The 15,153-nt window shown below is 37.0% G+C and overlaps 1 protein-coding gene across 2 annotated transcripts in view; it reads left to right on the top strand.

Moving 5' to 3' along the window:
- The window catches only part of TOX3 (TOX high mobility group box family member 3), a 109,586-nt gene that overhangs the window by 74,102 nt on the left and 20,331 nt on the right, over positions 1-15,153 (top strand). The window contains exons 2-3 of one of the 2 annotated variants that reach the window (XM_038754018.1): positions 1,673-1,738; positions 5,665-5,916. In XM_038754018.1, the coding sequence (XP_038609946.1) occupies positions 1,673-1,738; positions 5,665-5,916 (318 nt within the window). Of the gene's footprint in view, positions 1-1,672; positions 1,739-5,661; positions 5,917-15,153 lie in introns of both variants that reach the window. The other variant, XM_038754017.1, reaches the window with a different exon arrangement.

A 15,153-nucleotide genomic window follows, 5' to 3' on the forward strand; every position in this document is an offset into this window, starting at 1 on the left:
GGATTTCTAATTTCCAGACAAAAACTACATTTAAATAACGTTAAAGTTGCATCCCAACTGACAAAAGCCAACTTTCTACCAGGGCCTGATATTAGTGCTTTACATATCCAATATTAGATGCAGTTCTCAAGTACAACAACAACAGAGAAAGCCAAATACATCATTCTAGTCTTTGCTTTTTTGTAATTAAGATTATCATTCCATCTCAATTGATAGGTAATCCAGGTTTTCTAAATATTTTGATGAGAAAGTGCATCCGATATCTCATGGCTTTTGAGCACCAATTTTTGAGGTCTAATAACCATCTTCTTGACTCTCTCTTTGAAGATATTCACCTGAGAATCAGAGATGCACCTATTGGAGGCATTCTGGTCTATTATGAAAGTGCACATTTAGGAGCTTTTTTTGAGAGGTGGATTTTTGCTTCTGTGGACCAGAACAGCTCCTTTGGAACCATTAGAATCTTTCATGGAAATCCTACTTAGTTCTTGGATCATTGACACGATAAAGCATATCATGTCAATCCTACTCCTGTGCCTCAGTTCTAAGTTGAAGGCTGAAAGTCCCACTGGAAGGTCGGTTGCTTTTTTGGCAAGAAGATAACAATGAACGTGCCTGAAGTGATTAAACAAAGCAAAAAAAACCCCACACAATTGAAGACCAAAGCAAAGAAAAACCTTTGTTTTTAATGTGTGACGGTCGTAGCTATATTTTATTACAGGACTGGTTAATTCAATTGCTTTAAGACAAAAGCATGTTTTAATTTGGAGCATTTTGTAGGAAAAAAGGCCACCTTTTTAAAAATTCAGATTTGTTTATAAAAACACTCCCCAAATAAAACCCAGATATTGCAAACAAAATATAATACCCGTCTACATGTAGAATTTGAAACACATTTTTTTAAACTTCATCAAAGTTTTACATTTTGATAGAAATGAAGAGCTTAAGATTTCAAATGGGTACACAATTGTGATATAAATGAATTCCTATGATGACAGGGAGTAAAAAATGCATCCGGTATTTGCAGATTTCATTTATTGCTTTTTAAAACTCTTGTCCACAGTGGTAGGCCAAGGATTGGGTATTAAAGTTGACAACATTGATAACCAACATCGATACCGGTTTAAAGAATTGCTCAAGGATGTCATCCAGTCTTTCTCAGTTTTATTCATCTCCATTCATGCCACATGTCATTTGAAAATAGAAGTTTAGTCCCATGGATGTAATTGGAATTTCCTTTGATGGAAATTTTCTCCCTCACATCAGCCATGTCAAATTGCCAGTGAGTATTAGGAATAAGTGAGAAGACGGTTATCTTGGAAACTCTTTTCCTCCTAACATCTGACAAATGCTATTTCAGAGAACAGTGTACGCCAGTGACCAATTAGCCAAATGCTAGTAATAGCCTCCATTCACTATTAGTTTTGGGAGCAAGGCAACTAATTTCTAGTCAGATGCAGTCAGGAGCATCCCCTTGGTTCAGTCATGTGGACAAGCCACGAACAAGATAATGCTTTGAAATCTCTTTGCTCTCCATATTTGTTCCGTGAATAGCGTTTTTTACATTGCAGCATGAAAATATTTTCCAATAATTACTTCTAGATAGTCTAGAAAGAATCCCACCCATTCAATCTGCTGTTTTTTAACATGCAAATACGTATTTTTATTTCAGTTTGGAAACAATAACAACTACATGAACATGGCTGAAGCAAACAATGCATTCCTTACTGCAAATGAGGTAGGTGACTTCCTTTTTTCTGAGTTCATATTCTCCTGTTTATGTGGATAATTTAACAGGATTCCAGTGAGAGTGAAACACTGAATCTGTATGTGTGTTGTGGAGCACAAAATAAAGACTTTAATGAGAAAGAAAATAACCTGACAAATCTCCATTACTTGTCCATAAGGCTGTCACTTATACTGCATGACAATGGAAACAGTCTACCTCACGAGAAAAAAAAAAAGCACCAACAGAAAGGAACATATAAAGGACGTAGGTGCAAATTTTGAAGACAGGGGTAGAAGTGCATTTTAGCAGGCAATATTGCTCATTTCATGGTTAGGGATATTTTCATTTCCGTTGAACTGGTCTCGGAAGTTAACTGGAACTAAAACAGAGTATTAGGCTGGTTTTCATTTCCGTTTGTTGAGGGGAGGGTGGGAAAGTGGAGTGGCGAGGCGAGTGAAGCTGGGGCAATTGGTTTGTTCAGAGACTGGGGTGTAACTAGATGGGGCCCAGTTAGTTTTGCTAGCTTTCCTTTTGGCCTGTGGTTTGGCGGGGTGGGGTGGAGGATGGGTAAAGGCTACAGAGAGACCGTCTTATTCGTAATCGCCATCCTGGTTGAGTCTCCTGCCTTTCAGTTTTTTCATTAGTGTTCCAGAGGATGACATGGCCATCCACCTCAGAGTGAGTCTGGTTTTGTTCATTCTTGTAAAAATAGGTCCCCAAAGAGGGTCTTCAACACAAAAGATAAGGGGTATCCCTTAACCCAGCATGGTGTTAGCATTTAAGCAGGAGTCAGTCAGAAGTGAAATAAGTCTAAATGGGATGCCTCCTCTTGGGGTTCACATAGCGGTCCTATTCAAAGCACATAAAAAGCTTTGGAAATTTAGGAAATTTATGTTTTATGTGTAATATTGGTGTAGTGAAAAGAACGAAGTGGCAGACATTACGTTGGAGAAAATGTAACCGTGAATTAGAAAGCACAAGCTAAGTTTGGCCGTCTATTAATCATTTTAAAATGACCACTCTGTCTCTCTCCCCAAGAAGATTGCTTAGATAAGGGAATATTGTTTGGCATTGGCTCCAGCGCTGTTTGTGATAATGAGCACAAGCCCCATCTGTAAGGACAACATGATGTTTCATTCTGTAGATTTTTTTTTCCTACATTTGAATCAAACATTGATGAAAACTCTACTGCCAGCAGCTGTTCAGAGACAATTTAATTCCAGCTGTGATAATTCACCGTGTCAGACATTGGCTGTTATATGTTGATACAACAGTTCTCCAGATTTGCATTTTTATCAAAAGGAACAAATGTTTTGAACATTTCAGTACAGATGGCATTTAACCATGTATGTGCTTTAAATATATGGAATATTAAGAAGTTGATGGTTTTTCAAAGCGATCATCTTAAGAGATTGTCATCATCATCACCATTTCAAGTGATTTTGGTCATGACAATTATTTTCTTCAAGACCAGGGTACGTGGTATTGATGATTCATTCACCTCCTGATTTTTATTATCTCAGTAATCCAGTGTCTTGGTTTAGTCATTTCCCTAAGAGACTTTTCTCTTTAGATTTAATCAGTTGTAACTCTGTTAATATAGATAGTTTAAGCCTGCAGTATTAGTTGCCTGTCAGGGTTCGGTGTCGGTTTCATGTGTTACAAAATTCTGACTTTGATTTTGATTATACTCATGAAGAAGCAGTACTGTCTTAGCTTCAGGATTTAAAAAAGATAGATAGCTTTAATAGAAACCTTAGGGTGGCTCTGTATTTGTCACACTTATTTACACAGCTGTAGTGGATTTTTAAGTTTTTTTAAAAACTTCAATTAGGAATACCTCACATGAAGTGGTTTAGATAGAATTTAAAGCTGATCTTAGAGATTTCATTCTACATCTTTTGAGGTGAAGAATTAAAGCACCACAAAGTGATCATGTCCCATTTTAGCATGTGCCTGTTTTTACAATTGCTGCATTAAAAGTATATTTAATTATTCAGTTTTAGCATCTTAATGATGCAAGCTAATTCATTAAGACTTTATGCTTGAATGTTATAAAGTCTAAATTGTGGTGCTTGAAAGCAATTTTGTCCTTACAGATAATGCCCTGTAGGTAGCTCTGGAGACAATGGAATACCTTCGGGTTTGAAATTCACACATTTGCTTTATGGTTCTATCTCTGCCATGATTACAGTGACCCATTTTTAAAGCATCTTAAATATTTATTGAAATAATATTTCAAGTGTTAATTACAGTGGTAATGAAAACAGCCAAATGCCACATATCAAGAATGAGTGTTTATCCGTATTGTTAATGTGATATGTTAGATTTCATTAAGCAGTAATGGGGTAGCAAATGAGTCACAAATTACAGTTGCATCTGTTACTAGACCACATTAGTGCCAAAATAACTGCAAATGCAGCCATAGGGTTGTGTTCATTAGCCAACCATTTTTGTGGCCAATCCATCCTTTTGTGTTTGTGAACTCAGGGTCGCCTGGTAAGAATATTTTCCTCCTTTTTTTTTGCTAGAACCGCGATGAAAAGAAAAAAAATTATCTGTGTTATTGCTTCGGTTTTCAAAAGGAGAATTAAGCATGGCAGTGTTTCGCCACCTCTGAGCCGGTTTAGAGTCTTAAGAGTCTCACTGTACTGCAGGCAGAAGCAGTATGAGACCTCATCATTTCTGATGGAAGACCAATAATGACAGCTGACAGGTTCTCTAGGCAAGCAAGGCGCTTCTCCTTGTGTTGTTGCTATCTTCTCTCAAGAGCTTATTAATTTACATCATCATTAGGAGTTTGAAGGATGACAATTTTCAGGAGTTAATGAGTACTTTTATGGAATTTATGAGTTGTAAAATAAATTTCATTGACCCTCTCAAACCACAAAAATGACAAATAAATAAAAACAACTTTGACCCTCCCAGCTAGGAATAAGAACTAGCCTGAACCCAGGAGGATGAAAATCAGGAAAATGAATAAGCCCCTCCCACTTTAGGGTTGGTGACTATGTCCACTGTAGTAAGGAAAGTCCTGATTTGGATTGATTAAAAATGCTCTAGTTTAGGGCAATAGAATCTGCCCAATTATATAGCTTTGGGAAAGAATTCAATCCATAAGATCTGTTTAGTTCATCAGAAATTAATGTAAGCAGAGTGCACTTGGGGTTTCAAAGGAGCCAAAAATATGGAGTGCAACTATAAACCAGATGGGAGTAAGGCAGTCATCAAAAAGACCCAGATAACTGGCAGTAGTTGTCTGATGAACACATCTTAATAGGTGTTTACATCGTGAAGAAAAAGTCCAGTGTTCAAACAAAGCTGCTTTCAAATCTTAAGAGAAAGCAATTTTAATCCTTGTGGTGTAAAATTCCATACTGCAAACAACAGCATCGACCATAAAGCCTCCCATTATGCTTAAGGATAAACCAGTAAAGAATCACAAACAGAATTATGACATTACGTATCTTATTAGTTGTACCCAAATGAAAAAAATGTGTAGGGTTCAGAAATGGATTAATGTTGTATGTGTGCTACCCAATTGTCAGTATTTTATGAAACATGTGGATAATATAAGCTGTTTGAGCCATTTCACTAACATATCAATAAAATGGCAGTTTGTTATATAGCCAAATCTAATGTAGCTCATGGTCTGACTAACAACAAAGACAGATGTTGCTAATTAAGTCTGCATTAAAAAACTGTTAATACCGATACACCATTAGAATCATATGATAATGAGACAGATCTTTAATCGGAATGATCAGCAAAACTTGAACTAAATTTGACTGGGGAAGTTTTCTTTGGCGAACGAAGTATTTAGTGAAGATATGCTTCAGTGTCTTGATAATCAGAATTTCTCCAGTGTCTGAAGCGGAATTGGGATTTCTTGGCAGTGTACACCAATTTAGGGAACCTTTGTTTCCTTTCAGCAGACCTTTCATACTCCAAGCCTCGGCGATGAAGAGTTTGAGATCCCACCCATCACCCCACCTCCGGAGTCGGATCCTACCCTGGGAATGTCGGATGTTCTGTTACCCTTTCAAGGCCTCAGTGATCCACTACCTCCTCAAGGAAACGAGTTCACACCTCAGTTTCCCCCACAAAGCCTGGATCTTCCTTCTATCACGATATCCCGAAATCTTGTCGAACAAGATGCTGTAATCCATAGCAGCGGGTTGCATATGGTAGGCACTTTGTTTACTTTTTCGTTGATTAGATTTATCTGAAATTTCAGTCAAGTGGGTTAACCTTTTGAAAATAGGTTCCATCTACTTTGAGAAATGTGGTTGTTGTTTAACAGAGACCCATGAACAGAAAAATTCAGGATTTCCAAAGACTTACCTATCTTGCTGGGTCAAATGACCAAGCAGGGAAATGGAAGAATTTGCCTTTGTTAAAATTCCTTTTTTTAACTCAGACGTGTTGGTTTTTCACAAGGTCCAGCTCTGACTTTAATTCCATTGTAGAAAAATACACGGATTGCAATTTGTCCCCAAGCCCCGAATATGCTACATTCCTTTTTGCTAGTCAGTTTATGATGTTGGTGAAAAGAGGGAGGTGTATACCTCTTTCACAGTTGGAAGATGAATCTAGGATAAGGTAAGCATTGAATTAAGGGGAAAATAGGTAGTGAAGGAAAACTAATTTCCAGTTGTTGGGAGAGTCTTATAATAATAATGATGATATTTGTTAAGTGCTTACTATGTACCAAGCACTCTTCTAAGCGCTAGGGTAGATACAAGGTAATTGGGTTGTCCCACGTGGGGCTCACAGTCTTATCATTTGAAAAAGACATGTGTTTTATGTTTCTTTTATAACTAGGGGAGGTGATTCTTGGGACTAGAATGTACTAACCGTTTCTAATCTGGCTCCAGTAAGTATGTGTTGCATTCTTTTCGCTGAAAAATGTGTATATTCCGTGTCTTTTCTAAGGACATAATCTGCTTTAGGCCGGTGATAATTTCAGTACAGGGGCTCTACATCTTTTCAGTCCTGTGTTCTACTACTTGCGCGCACAAACTGTATTGTATTCCCTTGAGTAGTTAGTACAGTGCCCTGCACGGAGTAAACTCTCAGTAAGCAAAAGCAGCATTGTATAGTGGATAAAGAATGGGCTTGGGAGTTAGAAGGTCATGGGTTCTAACCCCAGCTCTGCCACTTGTCTGCCGTGTGACCTTGGGCAAGTCACTTCACTTCACTATTTATTGAGTGCTTACTTTTTTCAGAGCACTGTACTAAGCACCTGAGAGAGTACAATGTAACAGTGTTGGTAGACACGTCCCCTGCCCATAACAAGCTTTCAGTCTAGACGGTATACTAAGTTTAACACTTTTCATTTAAAAATCCAAGTGGAGACTGGAATGTTTCATGGGAGCTGCGCATTACTTTCCTCCTCCCCCTCCCCACAGCACCTGTATATATGTTTGTACAGATTTATTACTCTGTTTACTTTACTTGTACATATTTACTATTCTATTTATTTTGCTAATGATGTGCATCTAGCTTTACTTCTGTTAATTCTGATGATTGACACCTGTCCACATGTTTTGTTTTGTTCTCTGTCTCCCCCTTCTATACTGTGAGCCCGTTGTTGGGTAGGGACCATCTCTATATGTTGCCAACTTGTACTTCCCAAGCGCTTAGTACAGTGCTCTGCACACAGTAAGCGCTCAATAAATACGATCTAATAATAATGAAAATGCAGAATTTTTTGTTCTACTTTTTTATGGTACTTGTTAAGCACTTACTCTGTGCCAAACACTATATTAAACACAGGTGTGGATACAAAGTAATCAGGTTGGACCCAGTCCTTGTCCCTTATGGGATTCACTGCCTAATTAAGATTTAATCCCCATTTTCACACCTGGGGAAATTGAGGCACAGATACAGATTAAGTGACTTGCCCAAGATCGCATAGGTGACAAGTGGCAGAGCTGGGATTAGAATTCTGGTCCTCAGACTCCTAGGCCCACTCTCTTTCCACTAGTCCATGCTGCTTCCGTGTGTTTTCACAAATAGGTGCCCAGCAGCAGAGTCAATCTTATTTTAAACACTTTCACTGGGATATGTCTCCCCTAAAGAATAGATTATATGAGTGTATAAAATATACAATTTTATACACTTATATGATAGTGATATTATACATAGTATTATATATGATGCATCTAAATGGCCTTATGTGGACAGAGTTCAAACCTTATATTTTCAAACCAACCTAACCCATATGTAGTCTTTTTTTAATCTGGAGAAAGTGAAATGGATTTATTGGCCTCACAGAAAACAAGTACTACTGCTTATTTACATTTTTCCTCCCAGCATCGGACTGTGGTAGTGTTTATTGGTTGTATTCTTTACTCCCTAGGTAATTACTGATGATTAGAAAATATACGGTGGACAAATATTCAGAGATTCAGCATACTTTCTGAAATCTCTCATTGTTGTTTAAATAGGGTTGCTTTATCATAATTCACTTGATATGGAATCTCTTTGTATTTCAGCTAAATGCCCGTGTTTTTGTTGAGAAAGGGGTGTGATGAGAAATCATAAATGTTTATTAAGTATTCATGAAGCATTCACTTCAAGTACAAATAATTATTTGCTTTGGGCGTAAGGTGTGCCATATTTCTGTGATGCTCGAAAAATAATTTTGTTCCCCTTTCTTCTTTAATCAGGTTTGATGTTTTAGAGAATAATCCAATCAAAAGAGTGTCTAGGTACTAAGGGAGTTTTCCAAGATTTCCCCCATTCTTCATATATGTTTATGTGGTTAATAAATGGTGGAAATGGGGAAAACATTATCATCCTTATGTTAAAAATGTGCACATTAAACTGGTAAATATTTATTAATAATATAAAACCCATCTCTAAATTAAATATCTGATGAATTACCTTGCCTTGGAGCTATAAAAGCTTTATTACAGCTATAAAAAAGTGTAAAGGAGGCATTTTGACTATGAAATTCCATTTCATGGTCAATTGAATTTATTATATTGGAAAGACCGAGAGATGATACCATAAAATAATTATGATATTCATGTACACTTACAGAACAACATATTCATGTACTGGTTTTGGTGTAGTACTTAATTTTCAATGCTTCATTGGTAACATATTGCTGATCTCTGTAGCAGACAAAATATTTTATTGTTTTTAAAAAGTATAGGTGCTTCCACTAAATACAGCTTGTTGTGGCTGTACAGTATTATTTAATGCGAACCCCATCAAATTTATTGGTTACTTTGAAGGTTTGATGAATTTGAATGATATTTATTCTCGATTGAAACCAAACTAATCTTGTTGGAAAGTCTAGAAGAATTTCACCTTGAAGAAATGTCATGGGATTTTACATCACAAATGTTGGAAAAAATAAAATGTACTTGGACAGAATTATGATGAATAGAGTGCATCGCTGGCTTTGTTCTATCTACTACCTGACTTGTTCACCTATAAACTTGAATGCAGAATCGCCAGAGGCATGGTTAAAAATAGGTTATGTCAAGGTTCTTCTGTATCTCCCTGAGGATACAGAGTTGGCTAGCTACATCATAATATGTCCACAGCAGCCTCCTTGGATATTTCCCTTAGGAAAACCACCAGTAAAATAATAAATACCGCTTTACATCGTATCCTTGATTGCTGAATTGGATGTTTGAGCATTCCCTGCCCGAGAAGTTTATTTTCTAGATGAATACGGCTGTCAGAAGATTGTTTTGGTGAATTAGGAATAGTTTCTAAGAAGAAAAGCAGCCTTGTTTTTGTCTTATTGGACCGGATTTCCTCTTCTATCCTGCCTCATTGTTTGTCCCTTTAGAACGACAACTTGTCACATTACTGATTAGCGTCCTTATAATTGGCAACAAGCACAACATGTTTATCTTCCTTAAATTCATGCTATGATATTTAAAAACAGACAGTGGCAACAAAAAGGGGAGATAAAAGGAGCCCAGTGATTAGCATTCACATTTCAAAATATGCAAATAATGTTCTACCCTTCAAGAGTGAATTGCTGAAAAATGGAATCTTGTTGCCTGTTTGAGAGTTCAAAGAACCACCCTGATTTGCATGTTGTAGATGTTTGTATTTTAGAATGAAATATTAAGAAATTGGCAGCACAATTGGGTTTCAAAACTACCCTACGTGGAGGCAGTCTTGCCATTTTAGATGATTATCTGAAAATTATTTTAATCTATTGAAGATTGCCATTCCATAAAACTACAACTTGTTTTCCAAAGGGCTCTTTCTTAACACCTCTCTATAATCTGCCCAGCCTGCTGAGTAGCATTGACATCAGTAGTACATCAATTTCAGAAAGTGGATTATTTTTACTAGACAGCTATTGTGACATATTGGGTCAGTCATAAATGAAAGATATTCATGCAAGCATGCAATACTTGTAATGAAGTCTCACTCTGACCTTCTGTATGATTGATTCTGTAATTTAGTTTTCTCAGGCAGTGCCTGAAATGAAATGAAATCATGTTGAACAAGTTTTGAATACCCACAGTGCACTAGGAGAAGAAAAATCTGCAGCCCCAGAGGTTTGAGAGAGAGCAGCTGAACGATTTATCTCCATGCTATTATAGCCTTTGCCAGCATTCAACATTTCTTTTTTTTTTTCTTATTTGGCTTAAGTACTTAATTCTGCAGGTAGCTGTAAATGGGAAAATAAAATGCTGTTCAGATTTAAAATGACAGGACAGGAGTATGTGCAGGGGACTGATAAAATATCTTGAATAGAACTGACCTTTCATGTAGCTGAAAGTTACTGGGGGATTCATCCTCATAATTACCATATAGATTATTTTTATTTCTTTCCTGCAATGAAACATTTCAGAGAGCAGTAGTGCTGATTGAATGAAAATTGAACTTGTTAACATTCTTTTCAGCTTAGCCTGTTGTACATAACAGAAGGTTAGCTTTGATGAATTTTGAAATTCTCTTTGATATCTAAGAAACACAGTAAAATAATTGTCTCTAGTCTGATATTTTTATCCAAACAAAAGGTTTAAGAACACACTAAGAATTTCTCTACATTTTGCTTCATGTTAGAGAACTGACATTTTCTATCTCATCAAGATTTGACCCTGCTTGAGTTTTAATGGTGACAACATATATATTGAATCAGAGTTAGGCAAGAACTCTACCATACCTCAAAATGTTTCTCACTTATTACAACTTTCCCACACTAGATTATATTTTGGAGGGATGTTAAGGGGGAAATATTTTGAAGGATGATAGTGTTTATATTTGGCATAAGTAATGATGTTAGAAATTGAGTAAATGTTTGCTATAATCTGAGTTGAATGTATTTTTTTTTTGTCTTGTGAGGATCTATCGAGTGATGCTGTGTTTCAAATGTTTGTGTTTTTTCTTAGTTTTTACCTCTTTGGTTTGAGGTAAATTCCAGATGGCTAATTTAACTTTGATTAGATAGACTAGAATTTATGGAAATGACACTTTATTACCTTTTTAAGTTGACAGCAGTCTTTCTTCAAATGTTTTTTATCATACGTACAATCACATAAACCTACTTCTAAAATCAAGATTTTCAAAAACTTTCTGCCTATTCAAACCAAGTATATGATCTTGTGTTTAGAAGAAAAATAGCAGGATTTCAATTAATACAGTCTTATAGCAATGTTGCTTAATGTGTTTCAGATAAAACAGTTATTTCATGGATCATTAATGCGTTTAATGCGTGGAACATTCTATTAAAACAACCTCTTATTATTGTTATGAACATGTTTATTGCCATCGTCAACAGGGAAAATCCTTCTAGACTGTGCAGAGCAGTAAGCATTTATTTGTAAGAGTGCAAGCTGTTCTTCACCCAAATAGGTTTTTGTTTCAGTAGATTTTTCTTTTTGGCCAAGGGATAATTTAGTACTGTTTGCATCACAAAATAAAGACAAATTCAGAAGCAGGATCATTATTTCAAATTTAAGATGTACCAGTCCAATCAGTCAATCAATGGCATTATTGAGCACTTTACACAGAGCACTGTACTAAGTGCTTGGGTGAGCACAGTACAGTAGCGTGTAGGATTTGAGGTTATTCATGCAAATTTTTTTAAAATATCTTACCATGTGCTTCCTTTTGTACTTCTGCAGTGTGCTAGATATACAGCAAAAACTCTCTTTTGATTCCAGTTATCCAGAAAGCTCAATCATGAAGATTTTTTGGGTGATACCAATGCTTCTTTGATCTGGACGGTTACATATTGTATTTAAATCCACAGCAGCATGGCTTACTGGAAAGAGCACAGGCTTGGGGGTCAGAGAACGTGAGTTCCAATCCCAGCTCTACCACTTGTCTGCTGTGTGACTGTGGGCAAGCCACCTAACTTCTCTGTGCCTCAGTTACCTCATCAGTAAAATGGGGATTAAGACTGTGAGCCTCACTGGGACAACCTGATTACCTTGTATCTACCCCTGCACTCAGAACAGTGCTTGGCACATAGTAAATGCTTAACAAATGTGATTGAATGAATGAATGAACAAATACTATAATAATAATAATAATTATCTAGAATGAAAGTGGCACTGTAATATAATTAGAACGTAAGTGAGGGTGGAGGATTGTGCTCTTGCAGAGCTCAATAATGATGTCCTGTAGAAATTATATTATGACAATTAAGGTGAGTAGTTACCACCTGAAGTACTTTCCTGTCCTGTAATTTTGAATATCATCGTCCAGTTAACATGAAGTACTGGATTCGAATTCTAAAGACTGGGGTTCTAATCCCAGCTCCCGTGGGTCCTCAGGCGAGTCACTTAACCTCTTTGGGCCTCAGTTTTCTCACCTGTAAAATGATGATTGTGTACCTTCTACTTCTTAGATTGGGAACCTATTGTCCTAACGTGGGACAGGATAGTGCTGCCGTGATTATCTTATATCTACCCTAGCACAACGTTTGACACATAATGATACAATTAACTTCATTTTCTTAAAATAATGGAAGATCAGTTATCTAACCTATCCATTAATTTGAACATGGCCCCTGTCTCATAGATCTTGCTCGATGGAGAAATGTCCCTAGGCCTATTGGAGCTTTACCATTTTATAATTTAGTAATTACTACAACCTTGCAGATATGTTCAAAAATTTACGAGCCCATATTGTTTTGTTTTTGTGTTTTTTACTTAGCAGCATGATCCCCTGGCAGGCTACACTAACTAAATTATTTAGATACAAAAATAAAATCGACATTCTGTACTAATAGCCTGCCATCATTTGCTTCGGGGCCTAAACATATGAGGAGTTAGCAATCTGAAGATTGGGATACTAGCTAACAAAGATGGAAGAAAAAATGTGCTAAAATTTTCACAATGGAATTAAACTATGCAAAGGATTGTGATCTCTAATTTGTCTACAGGGATTTGGAATTAACCATTTGTGGTGTTATTGAATAATAATAATAAGGATGGTATTTGTTAAGCCCTTACTGTGTGCCAAGCACTGTTCTAAGCGCTGAGGTAGATACGAGGTACAATCAGGTTGTCCCACGTGGGGCTTACAGTTTTAATCCTCATTTTACAGATGAGGGAACTGAGGCACAGAGAAATGAAGTGACTTGCCCAAGATCACACAGTTGACAAGGGGCAGAGGCAGGATTAGAACCCATGATCTCTGACTCCCAAGCCCGGGCTCTTTCCACTGAGCCACACTGCTTCTCTCAAAGGGGGCTTGGTGCTCTATCAGTCGATGATGTTCTAGATTAGAGTAGCAGCATGGCTCAGTGGAAAGAGCATGGGCTTGGGAGTCAGAGATCATGGGTTCTAATCCTGACTCCCCCACATGTTTGCTGTGTGACCTTGGGCAAGTCACTTAACTTCTCTGAGTCTCAGTTACCTCATCTGTAAAATGGGGATTAAGACTGTGAGCCCCACCTGGGACAACGTGATCACCTTGTATCTCCCTCAGCACTTAGAACAGTTCTTTGCACATAGTAAGCACTTAGCAAATGCCATTATTATTATTATTAAGCTTTCAGCCCAGTTAAGCAGGTTGGTACTTCCCAAAGACCGGCAATAACTATGGAGACCATCACATCTCCTATAGAAGAGTAGGGAGATTTGAGGGAAAAACTTGCCACCCTCCCGGCCCCCAAAATCAAATCATGAAATCTGTTACCGGTCTTCAGGATGGTTGGACACTAACACAAATATAACAACACCCGAGTAGAACAAAATGCAGTAGGAGAATGATGTGTAAAGAAAAACGAAATCTGGATGTCTCAAGCGGATCTTTCACTTGCTGACTTAACATAATTCCCGTGCCAGTGGCCACCACCTGAGGGAGTGGATGCAATTGTGGGTGAATAGTATAGCTTCGGCCTACCTGTTGATTCTGTTTGTATTCTCTTATGAGTTGACAATGCAGTGCCACTGAGAATGAGATAGTTGCCTAGGGAGAGTAGGAGAAGGAAACCTCTTTTGAACCTCAGGAAACCTTCAGGTCACAGAGAGTTTTGAAATATTGGAATAGCCTCCATGGTGGCATGAGATAGGAAGCAATCATCTGGACCTTTTAAAACTAGACAGAATAAGTCACTGGAAGTATATGCCCCATTGAAATTGGGCTTTATCCATATCTCCTGGCTATACACTTCTAAATTTCCATGCACTGCTACTCTTTGCTCTTCTCAGATTTATTGTTTAAATGTGGATCGACATAAAGATGGCTTAAAACAGCAGGTAGAATGATATTTTGATGAATAGACTTGTTTAAATTCAGTGAACTTGATTTGGGATTTTTATCTTTAGTCTACATTGGTAAAGGCAATAAATTTGAAGAGATTGTTTTATGAAATTCAGGGTTTTTATGGACATTTGCAGGTAGTGTTTTATATATATATATGTGTGTGTATATATATATATATTTATACATATTTGCAAAACAGTCTGTTCAAAGAGTTTGAAATATATTGTGTGTGACTGTAAATCATTAATTTTCAGTTGTAGAAATACAATTTTAATATTTTTATTGGATTCTAGTTGACTTTCAATTTGTGTGCTAAATTCCTGGCTCATTTCTCATGGATGGTTAGTGATTTGAACACATAATGGCAAATATTTTTTATTACTCGTGATAAATTCATTCAATTGATTTTTCACCATATATTTACCTCAACTTGGCAAGTAATGATGATGGTATTTGTTAAGCATTTACTTATATGTCAAGCACTGTTCTAAGCACTGGAGTAGATGCAGGCTAATCATGTTAGACACAGTCCCTGTCCCACATTGGGTTCACAGTCTTAATCCCCATTTTACAGATGAGGTAACTGAGGCACAAAGAAGTAATTTTCCTGGTGGAGCCAGGAGTAGAACCAGGGTCCTTCTGACTCCCAAGTCCGTGCTCTATCGCCTAGGCCATGCTTATTAAAAGTGGTAATGGTAGAGTAAGCCTTGTCCAATGTT

Source organism: Tachyglossus aculeatus, chromosome 11 (genome assembly GCF_015852505.1).
Source record: "Tachyglossus aculeatus isolate mTacAcu1 chromosome 11, mTacAcu1.pri, whole genome shotgun sequence".
NCBI classification, from domain to species: domain Eukaryota; kingdom Metazoa; phylum Chordata; class Mammalia; order Monotremata; family Tachyglossidae; genus Tachyglossus; species Tachyglossus aculeatus.